At 44.7% G+C, this 13,537-nt stretch overlaps 1 protein-coding gene across 1 annotated transcript in view; it reads left to right on the top strand.

The window, feature by feature from the left end:
• Positions 1-13,537, top strand: part of LOC139377415 (potassium/sodium hyperpolarization-activated cyclic nucleotide-gated channel 2-like) — a 55,416-nt gene that overhangs the window by 26,644 nt on the left and 15,235 nt on the right. The window contains exon 4 of the mRNA XM_071120443.1: positions 10,079-10,297. Within this exon, the coding sequence (XP_070976544.1) occupies positions 10,079-10,297 (219 nt within the window). The remainder of the gene's footprint in view (positions 1-10,078; positions 10,298-13,537) is intronic.

Here is a 13,537-nt window from a genome sequence, read left to right as displayed (position 1 = left end):
TGCTGTTTCCCTTCCAAAAAAAGGCTTTATGAGAAAAGACTGACGCCATACAAACGGATCCAGACTCCCACACTAGACCCCATCATCATCGAGGCAGAGGCAGAGATAGATAAAAAAGAAAAAAAGGATGCCACTCTTCCTCTGGTGCTGGGAATGAATGGGCTCGGAAAAGAGGATGTCTGGCCTTCTGCTCACAGATTAAACAAATATATTACAATGTTGTGTTCTCCTCCCAGTGGTTTTGATGGAGGGAGAGCGATGGGGTGGGTGGGGGGGGGGCAGAAAGAGAGAGAGAGAGATGGCCTGGCTGTCGTTGTCTGTGGCTGGTCACTATAAATTCAGTCAAGCTAGTGTAATAGAGCCTGCGGCTCAACAGGGTTGGACTGTCGGCTTCATAACGTGCTGTACTATATCTGCTGATATTTGCTCAGCTTATCGCTCCCCAACTACACGTGTTGATTGTCTCTCGTTGGCTCTCTCTCTTTACGTGCCTATTATGGCCAAGCAAAGCCCTGGACCCCTTTTTGTTCTGAGAAAGGGAAAATATATGACAATGTGCCAGCGCAAAGCAAACATACATCTCTGTGTTCTGGGTTCTTTTGTTTGCCTGTGTTGGCTGTGACCCAGTTCCTTTGCGGTGAGGTTGACTGTTTTAAAATATATTTTTCACCTTTATTTAACCAGGTAGGCCAGTTGAGAACAAGTTCTCATTTACAACTGCGACCTGGCCAAGATAAAGCAAAAACAGAGTTACAAATGGAATAAACAAACATACAGTCAATAACACAATAGAAAACATCTATATACAGTGTGTGCATATTAGGTAAGATTAGGGAGGTAAGGCAATAAATAGGCCGTAGTGGCGAAGTAATTACAATTTAGCAATTAAACACTGGAGTGATAGATGTGCAGAAGATGAATGTGCAAGTATAGATACTGCGGTGCAAAGGAGCAAATAAATAAATATAATATGGGGATGAGGTAGTTGGATGGGCTATTTACAGATGGGCTATGTACAGGTGCAATGATCTGTGAGATGCTCTGACAGCTGATGCTTAAAGTTAGTGAGGGAGATATCAGTCTCCAGCTTCAGTGATTTTTGCAATTCGTTCCAGTCATTGGCAGCAGAGAACTGGAAGGAAAGGCAGCAGAAGGTAGGAATAGGCTTTGGGGTTGACCAGTGAAATATACCTGCTGGAGCGCGTGCTACAGGTGGGTGCTGCAATGATGACCAGTGAGCTGAGATAAGGTAGGGGCTTTACCTAGCAAAGACTTATAGATGACCTGGAGCTAGTGAGTTTGGCGACGAATATGAAGCAAGGGCCAGCCAACGAGCGCATACAGGTCGCTGTGGTGGGTAGTATATGGGGCTTTGGAAACAAAACAGATGGCACTGTGATAGACTGCATCCAATTTGCTGAGTAGAGTGTTGGGGGCTATTTTGTAAATGACATCGCTGAAGTCAAGGATTGGTAGGATAGTCAGTTTTACAAGGGTATGTTTGGCAGCATGAGTGAAGGATGCTTAGCTGCGAAATAGGAAGCCGATTCTAGATTTAATTTTGGATTGGAGGTGCTTCATGTGAGTCTGAAAGGAGAGTTTACAGTCTAAACAGACACCTAGGTATTTGTATTGTCCATATATTCTAAGTCAGAACCGTCCAGAGTAGTGATGCTGGATGGGCGGGCAGGTGTGGGCAGCGATCGGTTGAAGAGCATGCATTTAGTTGTACTTGCATTTAAGAGCAGTTGGAGGCCACAGAAGGAGAGTTGTATGGCATTGAAGCTCGTCTGGAGGTTAGTTAACACAGTGTCCAAAGAGGGCCAGAAGTTTACAGAATGGTGTCGTCTGCGTAGAGGTGGATCGGAGAATCACCAGCAGCAAGAGCGACATCATTGATGTATACAGAGAAAAGAGTCAGCCAGAGAATTGAACCCTGTGGCAGCACCATAGAGACTGCCAGAGGTCCGGACAACAGGCCCTCCAATTTGATACACTGAAATCTGTCTGATAAGTAGTTGGTGAAACAGGCGAGGCAGTCATTTGAGAAACCAAGGCTGTACAGTCTGCCGATAAGAATGTGGTGATTGACAGAGTCGAAAACCTTGGCCAGGTCGATGAAGACGGCTGCACAGTATTGTCTTTTATCGGTGGCGGTTATGATATTGTTTAGGAAACCAGATTGCATACCGGAGACGGTACGGTGTGATTCGAAATGGTCGAGGGATCTGTTTGTTAACTTGGCTTTCGAAGACCTTAGAATGGCAGGGCAGGATGGAAAAAGGTCTGTAACAGTTTGGGTCTAGAGTGTCTCCCCCTTTGAAGAGGGGGATGACCACGGCAGTTTTCCAATCTTTGGGGATCTCAGACGATATGAAAGACAGGTTGAACAGGCTAGTAATAGGGGTTGCAACAATTGCGGTGGATAATTTTAGAAAGAGAGGGTCCAGATTGTCTAGCCCAGCTGATTTGTAGTGGTCCAGATTTTGCAACTCTTTCAGATTGTCAGCTATCTGGATTTGGGTGAAGGAAAAGCTGCAAGTTGCTGTGGGGGGTGCAGGGCTGTTGACCGAGTTAGGGGTAGCCAGGTGGAAAACATGGCCAGCCGTAGAAAATTGCTTATTGAAATTCTCAATTATCGTGGAGTTTTCGGTGGTGACAGTTTTTCCTAGCCTCAGTGCAGTGAGACTTTACAGTATACCCAGAACTTTTTGGAGTTTGTGCTGCAGGATGCAAATTGCTGTTTGAAAAAGCTAGCCTTTGCTTTCCTAACTGCCTGTGTATATTGGTTCCTAACTTCCCTGAATAGTTGCATATTGCGGGGGATATTCGTTGTTAATGCAGTACGCCACAGGATATTTTTGTGCTGGTCAAGGGCAGTCAGGTCTGGAGGGAACCAAGGGCTATATCTGTTCCTGGTTCAACATTTTTTGAATGGGGCATGCTTATTTAAGATGGTGAGGAAAGCACTTTTAAAGAATAACCAGGCATCCTCTACTGACGGAATGAGGTCAATATCCTTCCAGGATACCCGGGCCAGGTCGATTAGAAAGGCCTGCTCGCTGAAATATTTTAGGGAGCATTTGACAGTGATGAGGAGTGGTCGTTTGACCGCAGACCCATTACGGACGCAGGAAATGAGGCAGTAATCGCTGAGATCCTGGTTGAAAAAAGCAGAGGTGTGTTTAGAGGGCAGGTTGGTCAGTATGATATCTGTGAGGGTGCCCGTGTTAACAGATTTGGGGTTGTACCTGATAGGTTCATTGATAATTTGTATGAGATTGAGGGCATCTAGCTTAGATTGTAGGATGGCCGGGGTGTTAAGCATGTCCCAGTTTGGGTCACCTAACAGTACGAGCTCTGAATATAGATGGGGGGCAATCAATTCACATGTGGTGTCCAGGGCACAGCTGGGGGCAGAAGGTGGTCTATAACAAGCGGCAATGGTGAGAGACTTGCTTCTGAAAAGGTGGATTTTTAGTAGAAGTAAAGTAGAAGCTCAAATTGTTTGGGCACAGACCTGGATAGTATGACAGAACTCTGCAGGCTATCTCTGCAGTAGATTGCAGCTCCGCCCCCTTTGGCAGTTCTGTCTTGTCAGAAAATGTTATAGTTAGGGATGGAAATTTCAGGATTTTTGGTGGCCTTCCTAAGCCAGGATTCAGACACGGCTAGGACATCCGGGGTATCAGAGTGTGCTAAAGCAGTGAATTAAACAAACTTAGGGATGAGGCTTCTAATGTTAACATGCATGAAACCAAGGCTTTTACGGTTACAGAAGTCAACAAATGAGAGCACCTGGGGAATGGGGTGGAGTTAGGCGCTGCAGGGCCTGGATTAACCTCTACATCACCAGAGGAACAGAGGAGGAGTAGGATAGGGTACGGCTAAAGGGTATAAGAACTGGTCGTCTAGTGCGTTCAGAACAGAGAGTAAAAGGAGCAGGCTTCTGGGCACGGAAGAATAGATTCAAGGCATAATGTACAGACAAGGGTATGGTAGGATGTGAATACAGTGGAGGTAAATCTAGGCATTGAGTGACGATGAGAGATGTTTTGTCTCTAGAGACATCATTTAGACCAGGTGAGCTCACCACATGTGTGGGAGGTGAAACAAAAGGGCTAGCTAAGGCATATTGAGCAGGGCTGGAGGCTCTACAGTGAAATAAGACAATAATCACAAACCAAAACAGCAAGGCATATTGACATTGAGAGGCATGCATAGCTGAGTGATCATAGGGACCCGTGGGTATCTAGGCGAGCGGGAGACACGCCAATTCAGACAGCTAGTGGGCTGGGGCTAGCAGAAGGGCCTTAGCGGGACGTCGCGATGGAAGAAGTCTGTTGTAGCTCTGTGTATGTAGTAAAAGGGTCCAGGCCAATTGGCAAAATAGGTATTGTAGCCCAAGAAATTGGCTGAAGGTCCTCTTCAGCTAACAGTCCGATATGCTATAGACAGCTTGCGGGCCACGGCTAGTAGGCTAGCAGATGGGCCTACAGGGGACATCTCGACGGAGGAGCCTGTTGAAACCCCTCGGGCAAATTACGTCGGTAGACCAGTCATATTTTTTTATTTATTTTAATCTTTATTTAACTAAGCAAGTCAGTTAAGAACAAATTCTTATTTTCAATGAAGGCCTAGGAACAGTGGGTTAACTGCCATGTTTAGGGGCAGAACGACATATTTTTACCTTATCAGCTCGGGGATTCGATCTTGCAACCTTTCGGTTACTAGTCCAACTCTCTGACCACTAGGCTACCTGCCGCCCCAAATGGATCGGCGGGGATCCGTGTCGGCAGAAAAAGGGGTCCAGGCCAATTGGCAAAATATGTATTGTAGCCCAAGGAGTGGCTGATGGGCCTCTTCAGCTAGCTGGGAGATGGGCCTAGCATGAGGCTAGGCCCATGCTTACTTCGGAACAGAGACATTAGCCAGGGGTTAGCCACTCTGATAGCAGATATCTGTGATGATCCAAGTGATGATCCAAGTGAAAAGGTTGAGAGCTTGCGGTAGGAACCTGGAGATGTGGAGAAAAATCAGTCAGGTATGCTCTGGGTTGAATCGCGATGTGCAGGCTGGCAGGACTTGCCCGGGCTAAGGTTTGCTGACTACTAGCTAGTAGCTAGTTAGCTGGCTAACTTATGTTGGGGGTTCCGGTTCTAAAGTATAGAAAATAGCAGATCTATACCACATTGGGTGAGGTGGGTTGCAGGAGAGTATTTTGAAACTGAGGTTAAAAATATAAAAAATATATATGAAATATTCACGAAGGTAAAAAAGATATACACGGGACAACGACAAAACAAAGACAAAGACATCTGAACTGCTACGCCATCTTGGAATCAATTGTACTAATCGAGTATAGCTTATGTATGGTCTGGACAAACTACTTGTGAGCCATCAGAGAGTCTCAAAGAAAATAAACTTTTAAAATATTGGGACACAGCCCCTAAGGATTCGTCAATTACATCCTGTTCTCCTCTACCTACTACTGTACTTCCAAGCCAGGCTCTCAAAACCTGAGCATATAGCCTCCTATCCCTGAAGTGTTTTCAGATGGGAAAGAACCAAATTGGTTTAAACAGTATGGGGGAAGCTCCCCGTAGTCCATAGGAAGCCTAGGTGGAGCCTCACTTGGTGAGGTATCTGTTCAACTATGAGGCCTTTCATAGTTGAACAGATTGTTTATACATGTATCACTTTGATCCTGTATGCTCCAGTGTGGTTGACCCCTGAGACTGCCTCTTTCACTCACTCACTCACTCACTCACTCACTCACTCACTCACTCACTCTCTTTCCCTCTGTGTAAAGGCTTCTAGGAGTAGTGGGTGGAGGAGTCAGGCGCAGAGAGCAGGGTTAGTTCAAACGTGGATCTTTATTCCAGGAACAGAGTAACGGTCACACCAAACACAAGGGCGCATAAATACCAAGTCCAACAAACAGGACGAAACTGTCCGGGTAAAAGGAATCCACAATAATCCACACACCATGAACAGAAAAACAAGCCCGCACAAAAGCAGGCGGGCCTACCGGGTTTAAATAGCCCAAAACAAAACCCAAACAAGAAACAGGTGAAACTAATCAGACAAAACTAACTGAAACAGAAAAGGGGATCGGTGGCAGCTAGTAGGCCGGCGACGACGACCGCCGAGCGCCGCCCGAACAGGAAGAGGCACCATCTTCGGCGGGATTTGTGACACTCTGTCTCTTTCTCAGCTGCCTGGGCTATTTTCAAGCCAAAGTGCTCATCATTCATCCATTATTCACTCTCTTTCACTCTACTGTTTCTGTTTCTGTTTTCACATCCACCATTTAGCCCCAGCCCCTGCAGTGGGTCCAACGGTTATTTTAAGAATCTCTCTTCCTTCTATTTTATTACCTGAGTAAAACAGTCCCTCCTTTCCACTCTAACCATTTAATACAGAAAATCCTAGATATGGATCAGCTAGTGCTCAGTGTTCTACTTCATGGATTATTTATTTATTTTATTTAACCTTTATTTAACCAGGAAGGGCTCACTGAGATTAAAATCTGGCCAAGATAGGTCATTACAAAAAATTACAGACAGACAACATGAAAAACTACAAGTAATCTAGTAAAAACCATTGAATTCACCAGAGTATAACAAAATAAAAAAACAGCAAATTAAAAACATTGACAGGTCAAGGAATCAGTCTCAAAATCCTTCATCAGTGATTTAAAAGCACCAATTCTTCCAGTTTAAAAGTATTTTGTAAGGTGTTCCAAGACGATGGCGCAGAGTGCCCTTTTACCAAATTCAGGTTGAACATTTGGAACAGTTGGCAGGATAAAGTCCAGCGAACGAAGAGAGTACCCACCACATTTCTGAACAATAAAAATGCCCAAATAAAAAGGTAGTAAACCCAAAATGGCTTTGTAAATAAAAGTATACCAGTGACTGAGCCTACGAGTGACTAGAGAAGGCCAGCCAACCCTGGTATGCAAAGTGCAGTGGTGCATAAGGGTTTTGCAGTTTAAAATAAATCTCAAAGTGCCATGGTAAAGAGTGTCAATTGATTTCAAACACTGAGCGGAAGCATTCATATATAAAATATCCCCATAGACTAGTATAGGCATAAATGTAGCTGATACTTGCCTCCTAATGGCTTCAAAAGAAAAACAGGCCTTATTCCTAAAATAAAATTCCAATTTCAGTTTAATTTTTTTTGTAAGTTGTTGAATATGCAATTTATTGGGGAGGGAATTTGTCTTGCAAGTACAACAAAGCTCTTCTCTTTCTCCTCTTTGTTTTAAACAGCTACATGTACACTCTTCTACTATAATATGCTATGTTGAAACAACATATATGCTCCAGTGTAGCTGATAATGCCAGAGAGCCAGTGTTTGGAGGATATATTGACATGGGTGTTGTTAGGCCCTAGACAAAGTCGATGGCCGGCAAAGCGTGCCAATATATCCTCCAAACACCGGCTTCGAGGGCATTATCAATTTTATACAACGGGTTACTAAAATATATTTCATCCTTCAACAAGATATAGTCCCGACACAAATCTAGTGTTTCTACCCAAGCCGGCTGGTCGTTCATTCTATCGGCATGGTTGCCAGAGACTCGACCCAGTCTTTCAGTCTTTTTGTTCATTATCTACGAGATCGAATTTGAATATTGAAACAATGTTGCAAATGTCAGACGAGACAGACAGCAAGGTTTATACAAATCCTTCGCTGTTGGAAACTAAATGTTAGTCTAAAAGAATTGTGAGATCATGTCTAGATGCTTTTTTTTGTGGAGATCAAGTTTATAAATTGCTTGGCTGGGGTGGATTGAGACAGTGGATTGCGCAGTCAGATGGAACAGAGTAAACAGTCATTTTAAAGTCACAGATTTAGCCGGAGGTAACTTGTGGAATAGACACCTGCTGGAATGCGGTTTTAACCAATCACCATTCAGGATTAGACCCACCTGTTGTATAATATATGTTGTTTCAACATAGCATATTATAGTAGAATAGTGTACATGTAGCTGTTTAAAACAAAGAGGAGAAACAGAAGAGTTTTGTTGTATTTGCAAGACAAATTCCCTCCCCAATAGTGTTTCTCTATTCTATCATAGTCGATTACATTTAAACCTACACCACTGAATGCAGTCTGGAGGGGAGAGCAGGACAAAGTGGAACATTTTGACTGCAGTCTCTAGCTGTACCCTTTCCCTGTTCTGCTCTGCTGTGTGTCGTGGGCGGTAGAGAAGGGCGTGGGAAATAAGAAATCTATGGAGGCCTTGACTTTGTGTCAGTACAGAACATTGTGTGCTTGGTAGGAATAATGGATAACTGAACTGCTTCTCAGTTGGCCACAAGGTGTTGTTGACATCAGAGGCTCCCTGGATAGGGGCTATGTTCCAACACTATCATCCGGTCCCAATTCGCCCCCTAGCCCTTCCCCTTGGCCATATCCCAATTTTGCAGATCTGTAAAGTGTTAGCAATATGGTTGAAGCTCCACCACAGCACTCCCAATACCTATCCATTTGCTTCAGATCTGGAAACGTCAAAGGGTTATTGGCCAAGGGGAGGGAGTATGGAGTGAAGTGGGACTGGCTGGCTTCCTTTCCTTGTGACCTTTCTTTCCACTAACAGACAGGTGAAAGGGTTGTAGAGGTCTCTTTAGCTGTCAACGCAATTCAAATAAGAATTCAAACAAGGAGAGGAGGCAAGGAAAGGAAGCTGTTCAAAAGTACTGGGACTTGGCCAGACTATTAGGACGTGGCCTTTAGTTGCTTCTTTCCTGGACATTTTCTGTTGACTACACAGCCCCCACTGCAATAAATTGCTGAGATTGTACCAAAAACAAACCGCAATATTTCGAATCGACCGGAGAACACTTACTGTAATACAAAATGAGTGGAATACTGCACCTCTGCACCTTTAAATGATTGGCGCCATCTCATAGACATGCATAAAAATGAATTCTGCTCCACAGTATTGTTTTTATTGGTTGCATAATGTCACCGTGTGTGTGTGTGTTTGTGTGTGTGTGTGTGTGTGTGTGTGTGTGTGTGTGTGTGTGTGTGTGTGTGTGTGTGTGTGTGTGTGTGTGTATGTTGTTTTGTTGTTGTTGCTGTTGTTGTTGTGGTGTGTGTTGATTGAGATTCAGATTTGTGAAATTGCATATTTAATTGCCTCTCATTAAAGGAAAATACCCCAAAACTGTTGGTATTTGTTTCATTAGTCGGCAGGGTAGCCTAGTGGTTAGAGTGTTGGACTAGTAACCGAAAGGTTGCAAGTTTGAATCCCCGAGCTGACAAGGTACAAATCTGTCGTTCTGCCCCTGAACAGGCAGTTAACCCACTGTTCCTAGGCCTTCATTGAAAATAAGAATTTGTTCTTAACTGACTTGCCTAGTAAAAAAAAGTATGTTATTGACATAGTCCCAAATGTTGCTTGTCATTTGTTGCTTGTAACTGAAAAAATACAGAAATCATCCCCGTATGATGCATTTTGCAAAATATATCTTGAAAACTTGATTGCTGACAAGCAAAACATTTTGGGAAAATAATCTCAGAACCTCCTCTACCTCTCACTGATTAGGCCTCACAGGATTCCCCCAATATCTCTCTCTCTTTCTTTGTTTCTCTCTCTCTAACCTTCTATCTTTGTCTTTCTCTCTCTCTCTCTTTCTTTCTCTCTCTCATTCTTTCTACTTCTTTCTTTCTTCCTCTCTCCTTTCTTTTTTCTCTCTCCCTCTCTGTCTCTAACCCTCTTTCACTCCCTCTCCCCCCCTTTCTCATCCCCCCTAATTATCCTCCTCGTCCTCTCTATCTCTCTCCCTCTCTTTATCTCCCCTGAGTCCTCATTTATACAACTTCCTCTCCTTGTCCCGTTTGTCCCCAATTCTCAATTTTCTGCCCTCTCTATCTCCTACCCTCCTCTCCTACCCTCCTCTCCTACCCTCCTCGGTCTCTCTCTCTCTGTGCGTTTTTGTCTCTTACTTTGAGTCACCAACTTCCTCCATTCCTTCTCCTCTCCTCCCCAAATGGGTAACTTCTGTCTTTTATCCATATTGAAAATATTTTCTGTTTAATTTCTCTGTCTTTCTGCAGAATGACACCTGGTCAGAGCTATATTCGTTTGCAGTGTTCAAGGCGATGAGCCACATGCTGTGTATCGGCTACGGTCGGCAGGCCCCGGAGAGCCTGTCTGATATCTGGCTCACCATGCTCAGTATGATCGTCGGGGCCACCTGCTATGCTGTGTTCATAGGCCATGCCACAGCACTCATCCAGTCCCTGGACTCGTCCCGACGACAGTACCAGGAGAAGGTAAGGAGCCTCTCCCTTCATCATCCTCCCGCTATTTCTCAATTCTGTTATAACTACGATCATGTTGCCTGAATGGTGCAGTGAAATTATAGCTTCCTTTCCTGTGAATTAATACATGAATTAATGAATAATGAATGAATGAATAAATTAACTGCCATTACTCCTTTACTGCTAAGCTATTCTTTCTCTTCATATTACTTCTGATATAAATAATTATACACTTATTAGCTATGTAACAATTACATACTAAAATGTAGTGATCATTAATGAAGTAATACTTACTTTATTTTATTATTGAACCACTAAGGACCATTTGGTTTTACCTAGTAGGTAGTAAGGTCATCGCAATATAAATTTTCTCCATTTGAGGGGGGGGGGGGGGTCCAATTATAAAATTAGGAATTGAGTGATGTAAAGCCACAAAATAATTTCCAATCAATTAAATGAATGTTGTGTGTCTCAGTCAACCAATCTCAACCTAATTGAACACTTATGGGAGATTCTGGAGCGACTCCTGAGACAGCATTTTCCACCACCATCAACTAAACACCAAATTATGGATTTTCTTGCGGAAGAATGATGTCACATCCTTCCAATAGAGTTCAAGTGTGGAGCGATTTCATTGCATTGCATTCATTGGATTTTATCATTTAGAATTTGTATTAGGATATTGCATTTGAATTAAAGAATGTTGAATGTTTAATGCACAAATAAAACTTGTATTTCCTGATTATAAACAGAATTGAATGAGTATTGCATTCAGTTTTAAAATAAAATGTAAATTTGATTGAATATTCTAACTCAATATTTTATATATTCAGTTAAAATATGTTAGATATTGCATTTATTGTCAAGTTTAGAAACCATAATTTCAAGTTAATCAAAGTTTCATATATTCAATGTAACGGCTTTCTTCCGTCGAAGGAGAGGAGGACCAAAATGCAGCGCAGTTCGTGTTCAACATGTTTAATAAAAGAACAATAACGTGAACACTACACAAATACAAAATAACAAACGTGGCAAAACCCGAAACAGTCCTATCTGGTGCAGAGAACACAGACAGGAAACAACCACCCACAAACCCCAACACAAAAACAGGCTACCTAAATATGGTTCCCAATCAGAGACAATGACTAACACCTGCCTCTGATTGAGAACCATATCAGGCCAAACATAGAAATAGACAAACTAGACATACAACATAGAATGCCCACCCAGCTCACGTCCTGACCAACACTAAAACAAGGAAAACACAAAAGAACTATGGTCAGAACGTGACAGTACCCCCCCCCCCCCCCCCCCCAAGGTGCGGACTCCGACCGCACCACCTAAACCTATAGGGGAGGGTCTGGGTGGGCATCTGTCCGCGGCTCTGGCTCTGGCTCTGGACGTGGACCCCACTCCATCATTGTCTTTGTCCACCTCCTTAGCGTCCTTTGAGTGGCGACCCTCGCCGCCTACCTTGGCCTAGGAACCCTAACAAAGGGCCCCACTGGACTGAGGGGCAGCTCCGGACTGAGGGGTAGCTCGGGACTGAGGGGTAGCTTAGGACTGAGAGGTAGCTCAGGCTGGTTGACGGCTCTGGCAGCTTCTGGCTGACTGGCAGCTCTGGCAGATCCTGGCTGAATGGCGGCTCTGGCAGATCCTTGCTGAATGGCGGCTCTGGCAGATCCTGGCTGAATGGCGGCTCTGGCAGATCCTGGCTGAATGGCGGCTCTGGCAGATCCTGGCTGACTGGCGGATCCTGGCTGACTGGCGGCTCTGGAGGAGACTAGCAGCTCTGGACAGGCGGGAGACTATAGCAGATCTAGACTGAGGACACACACCTCAGGGCGGGTGTGGGGAGGAGGAACAGGGAGTACTGGGCTCTGGACACGCACAGGAAGCCTGGTGCGGGGGGCTGCCATCGGAAGGCTGGTGCGTGGAGGTGGTACTGGATAGACCGGACCGTGCAGGTGCACTGGAGCTCTTAAGCACCGAGCCTGCCCAACCTTACCTGGCTCGATGCCCACTCTAGCCCGGCCGATACTAGGAGCTGGTATGTACCCCACCGGGCTATGCACCCGCACTGGAGACACCGTGCGCTCCACAGCATAACACGGTGCCTGCCCGGTCTCTCTCGCTCTCCGGTAAGCACAGGAAGTTGGCGCAGTTCTCCTACCTGGTTTTGCCACACTTCCTGTGTGCCCCCCCAATACATTTTTGGGGCTGCCTCTCGGGCTTCCTACCGCGTCGCCGTGCTCGTTTCGCCAACTCCATTCTCCTGTAACCCTCTTCACACTGCTCCGGCAAATCCCAGGCGGGCTCCGGCACTCTCCCTGGGTCGACCGTCCACCTATCTCTTCCCAAGCTGTATAGTCCAGATTCTGCTCCCAAGTCCAATAATCCTGACATCGCTGCCTCTTCTGCTCCTGCCCGTCACCACGCCGCTTGGTCCTGTTGTGGTGGGTGGTTCTGTAACGGCTTTCTTCCGTCGAAGGAGAGGAGGACCAAAATGCAGCGCAGTTCGTGTTCAACATGTTTAATAAAATAACAATAACGTGAACACTATACAAATACAAAATAACAAACGTGGCAAAACCCGAAACAGTCCTATCTGGTGCAGAGAACACAGACAGGAAACAACCACCCACAAACCCCAACACAAAACAGTCCTATCTGGTGCAGAGAACACAAAGACAGGAAACAACCACCCACAAACCCCAACACAAAACAGTCCTATCTGGTGCAGAGAACACAGACAGGAAACAACCACCCACAAAACCCCAACACAAAACAGTCCTATCTGGTGCAGAGAACACAGACAGGAAACAACCACCCACAAATCCCAACACAAAACAGTCCTATCTGGTGCAGAGAACACAGACAGGAAACAACCACCCACAAACCACAACACAAAAACAGGCTACCTAAATATGGTTCCCAATCAGAGACAATGACTAACACCTGCCTCTGATTGAGAACCATATCAGGCCAAAGATAGAAATAGACAAACTAGACATAGAATGCCCACCCAGCTCACATCCTGACCAACACTAAAACAAGAAAAACACAAAAGAACTATGGTCAGAACGTGACATTCAACTTCTCAGATACATTCAGATTCAGTTTTTAAATTAATTTCTCTAAATTCAGATTCAAAACCAGAGACAACATCCTGGGCCCGGTTTCCAAGAGCATCTTAAGTTAGGCTAAGTTAATCGTTAGAACCTTTGTAGGAGCTTCTTTAAATCTCAGAGC

This window comes from Oncorhynchus clarkii, chromosome 20 (assembly GCF_045791955.1).
Source record: "Oncorhynchus clarkii lewisi isolate Uvic-CL-2024 chromosome 20, UVic_Ocla_1.0, whole genome shotgun sequence".
Classification (NCBI taxonomy): Eukaryota; Metazoa; Chordata; class Actinopteri; order Salmoniformes; family Salmonidae; genus Oncorhynchus; species Oncorhynchus clarkii.
The sequence above is the reverse complement of the archived record's forward strand: the minus strand, read 5'-3'. Positions and strand labels throughout refer to the sequence as shown.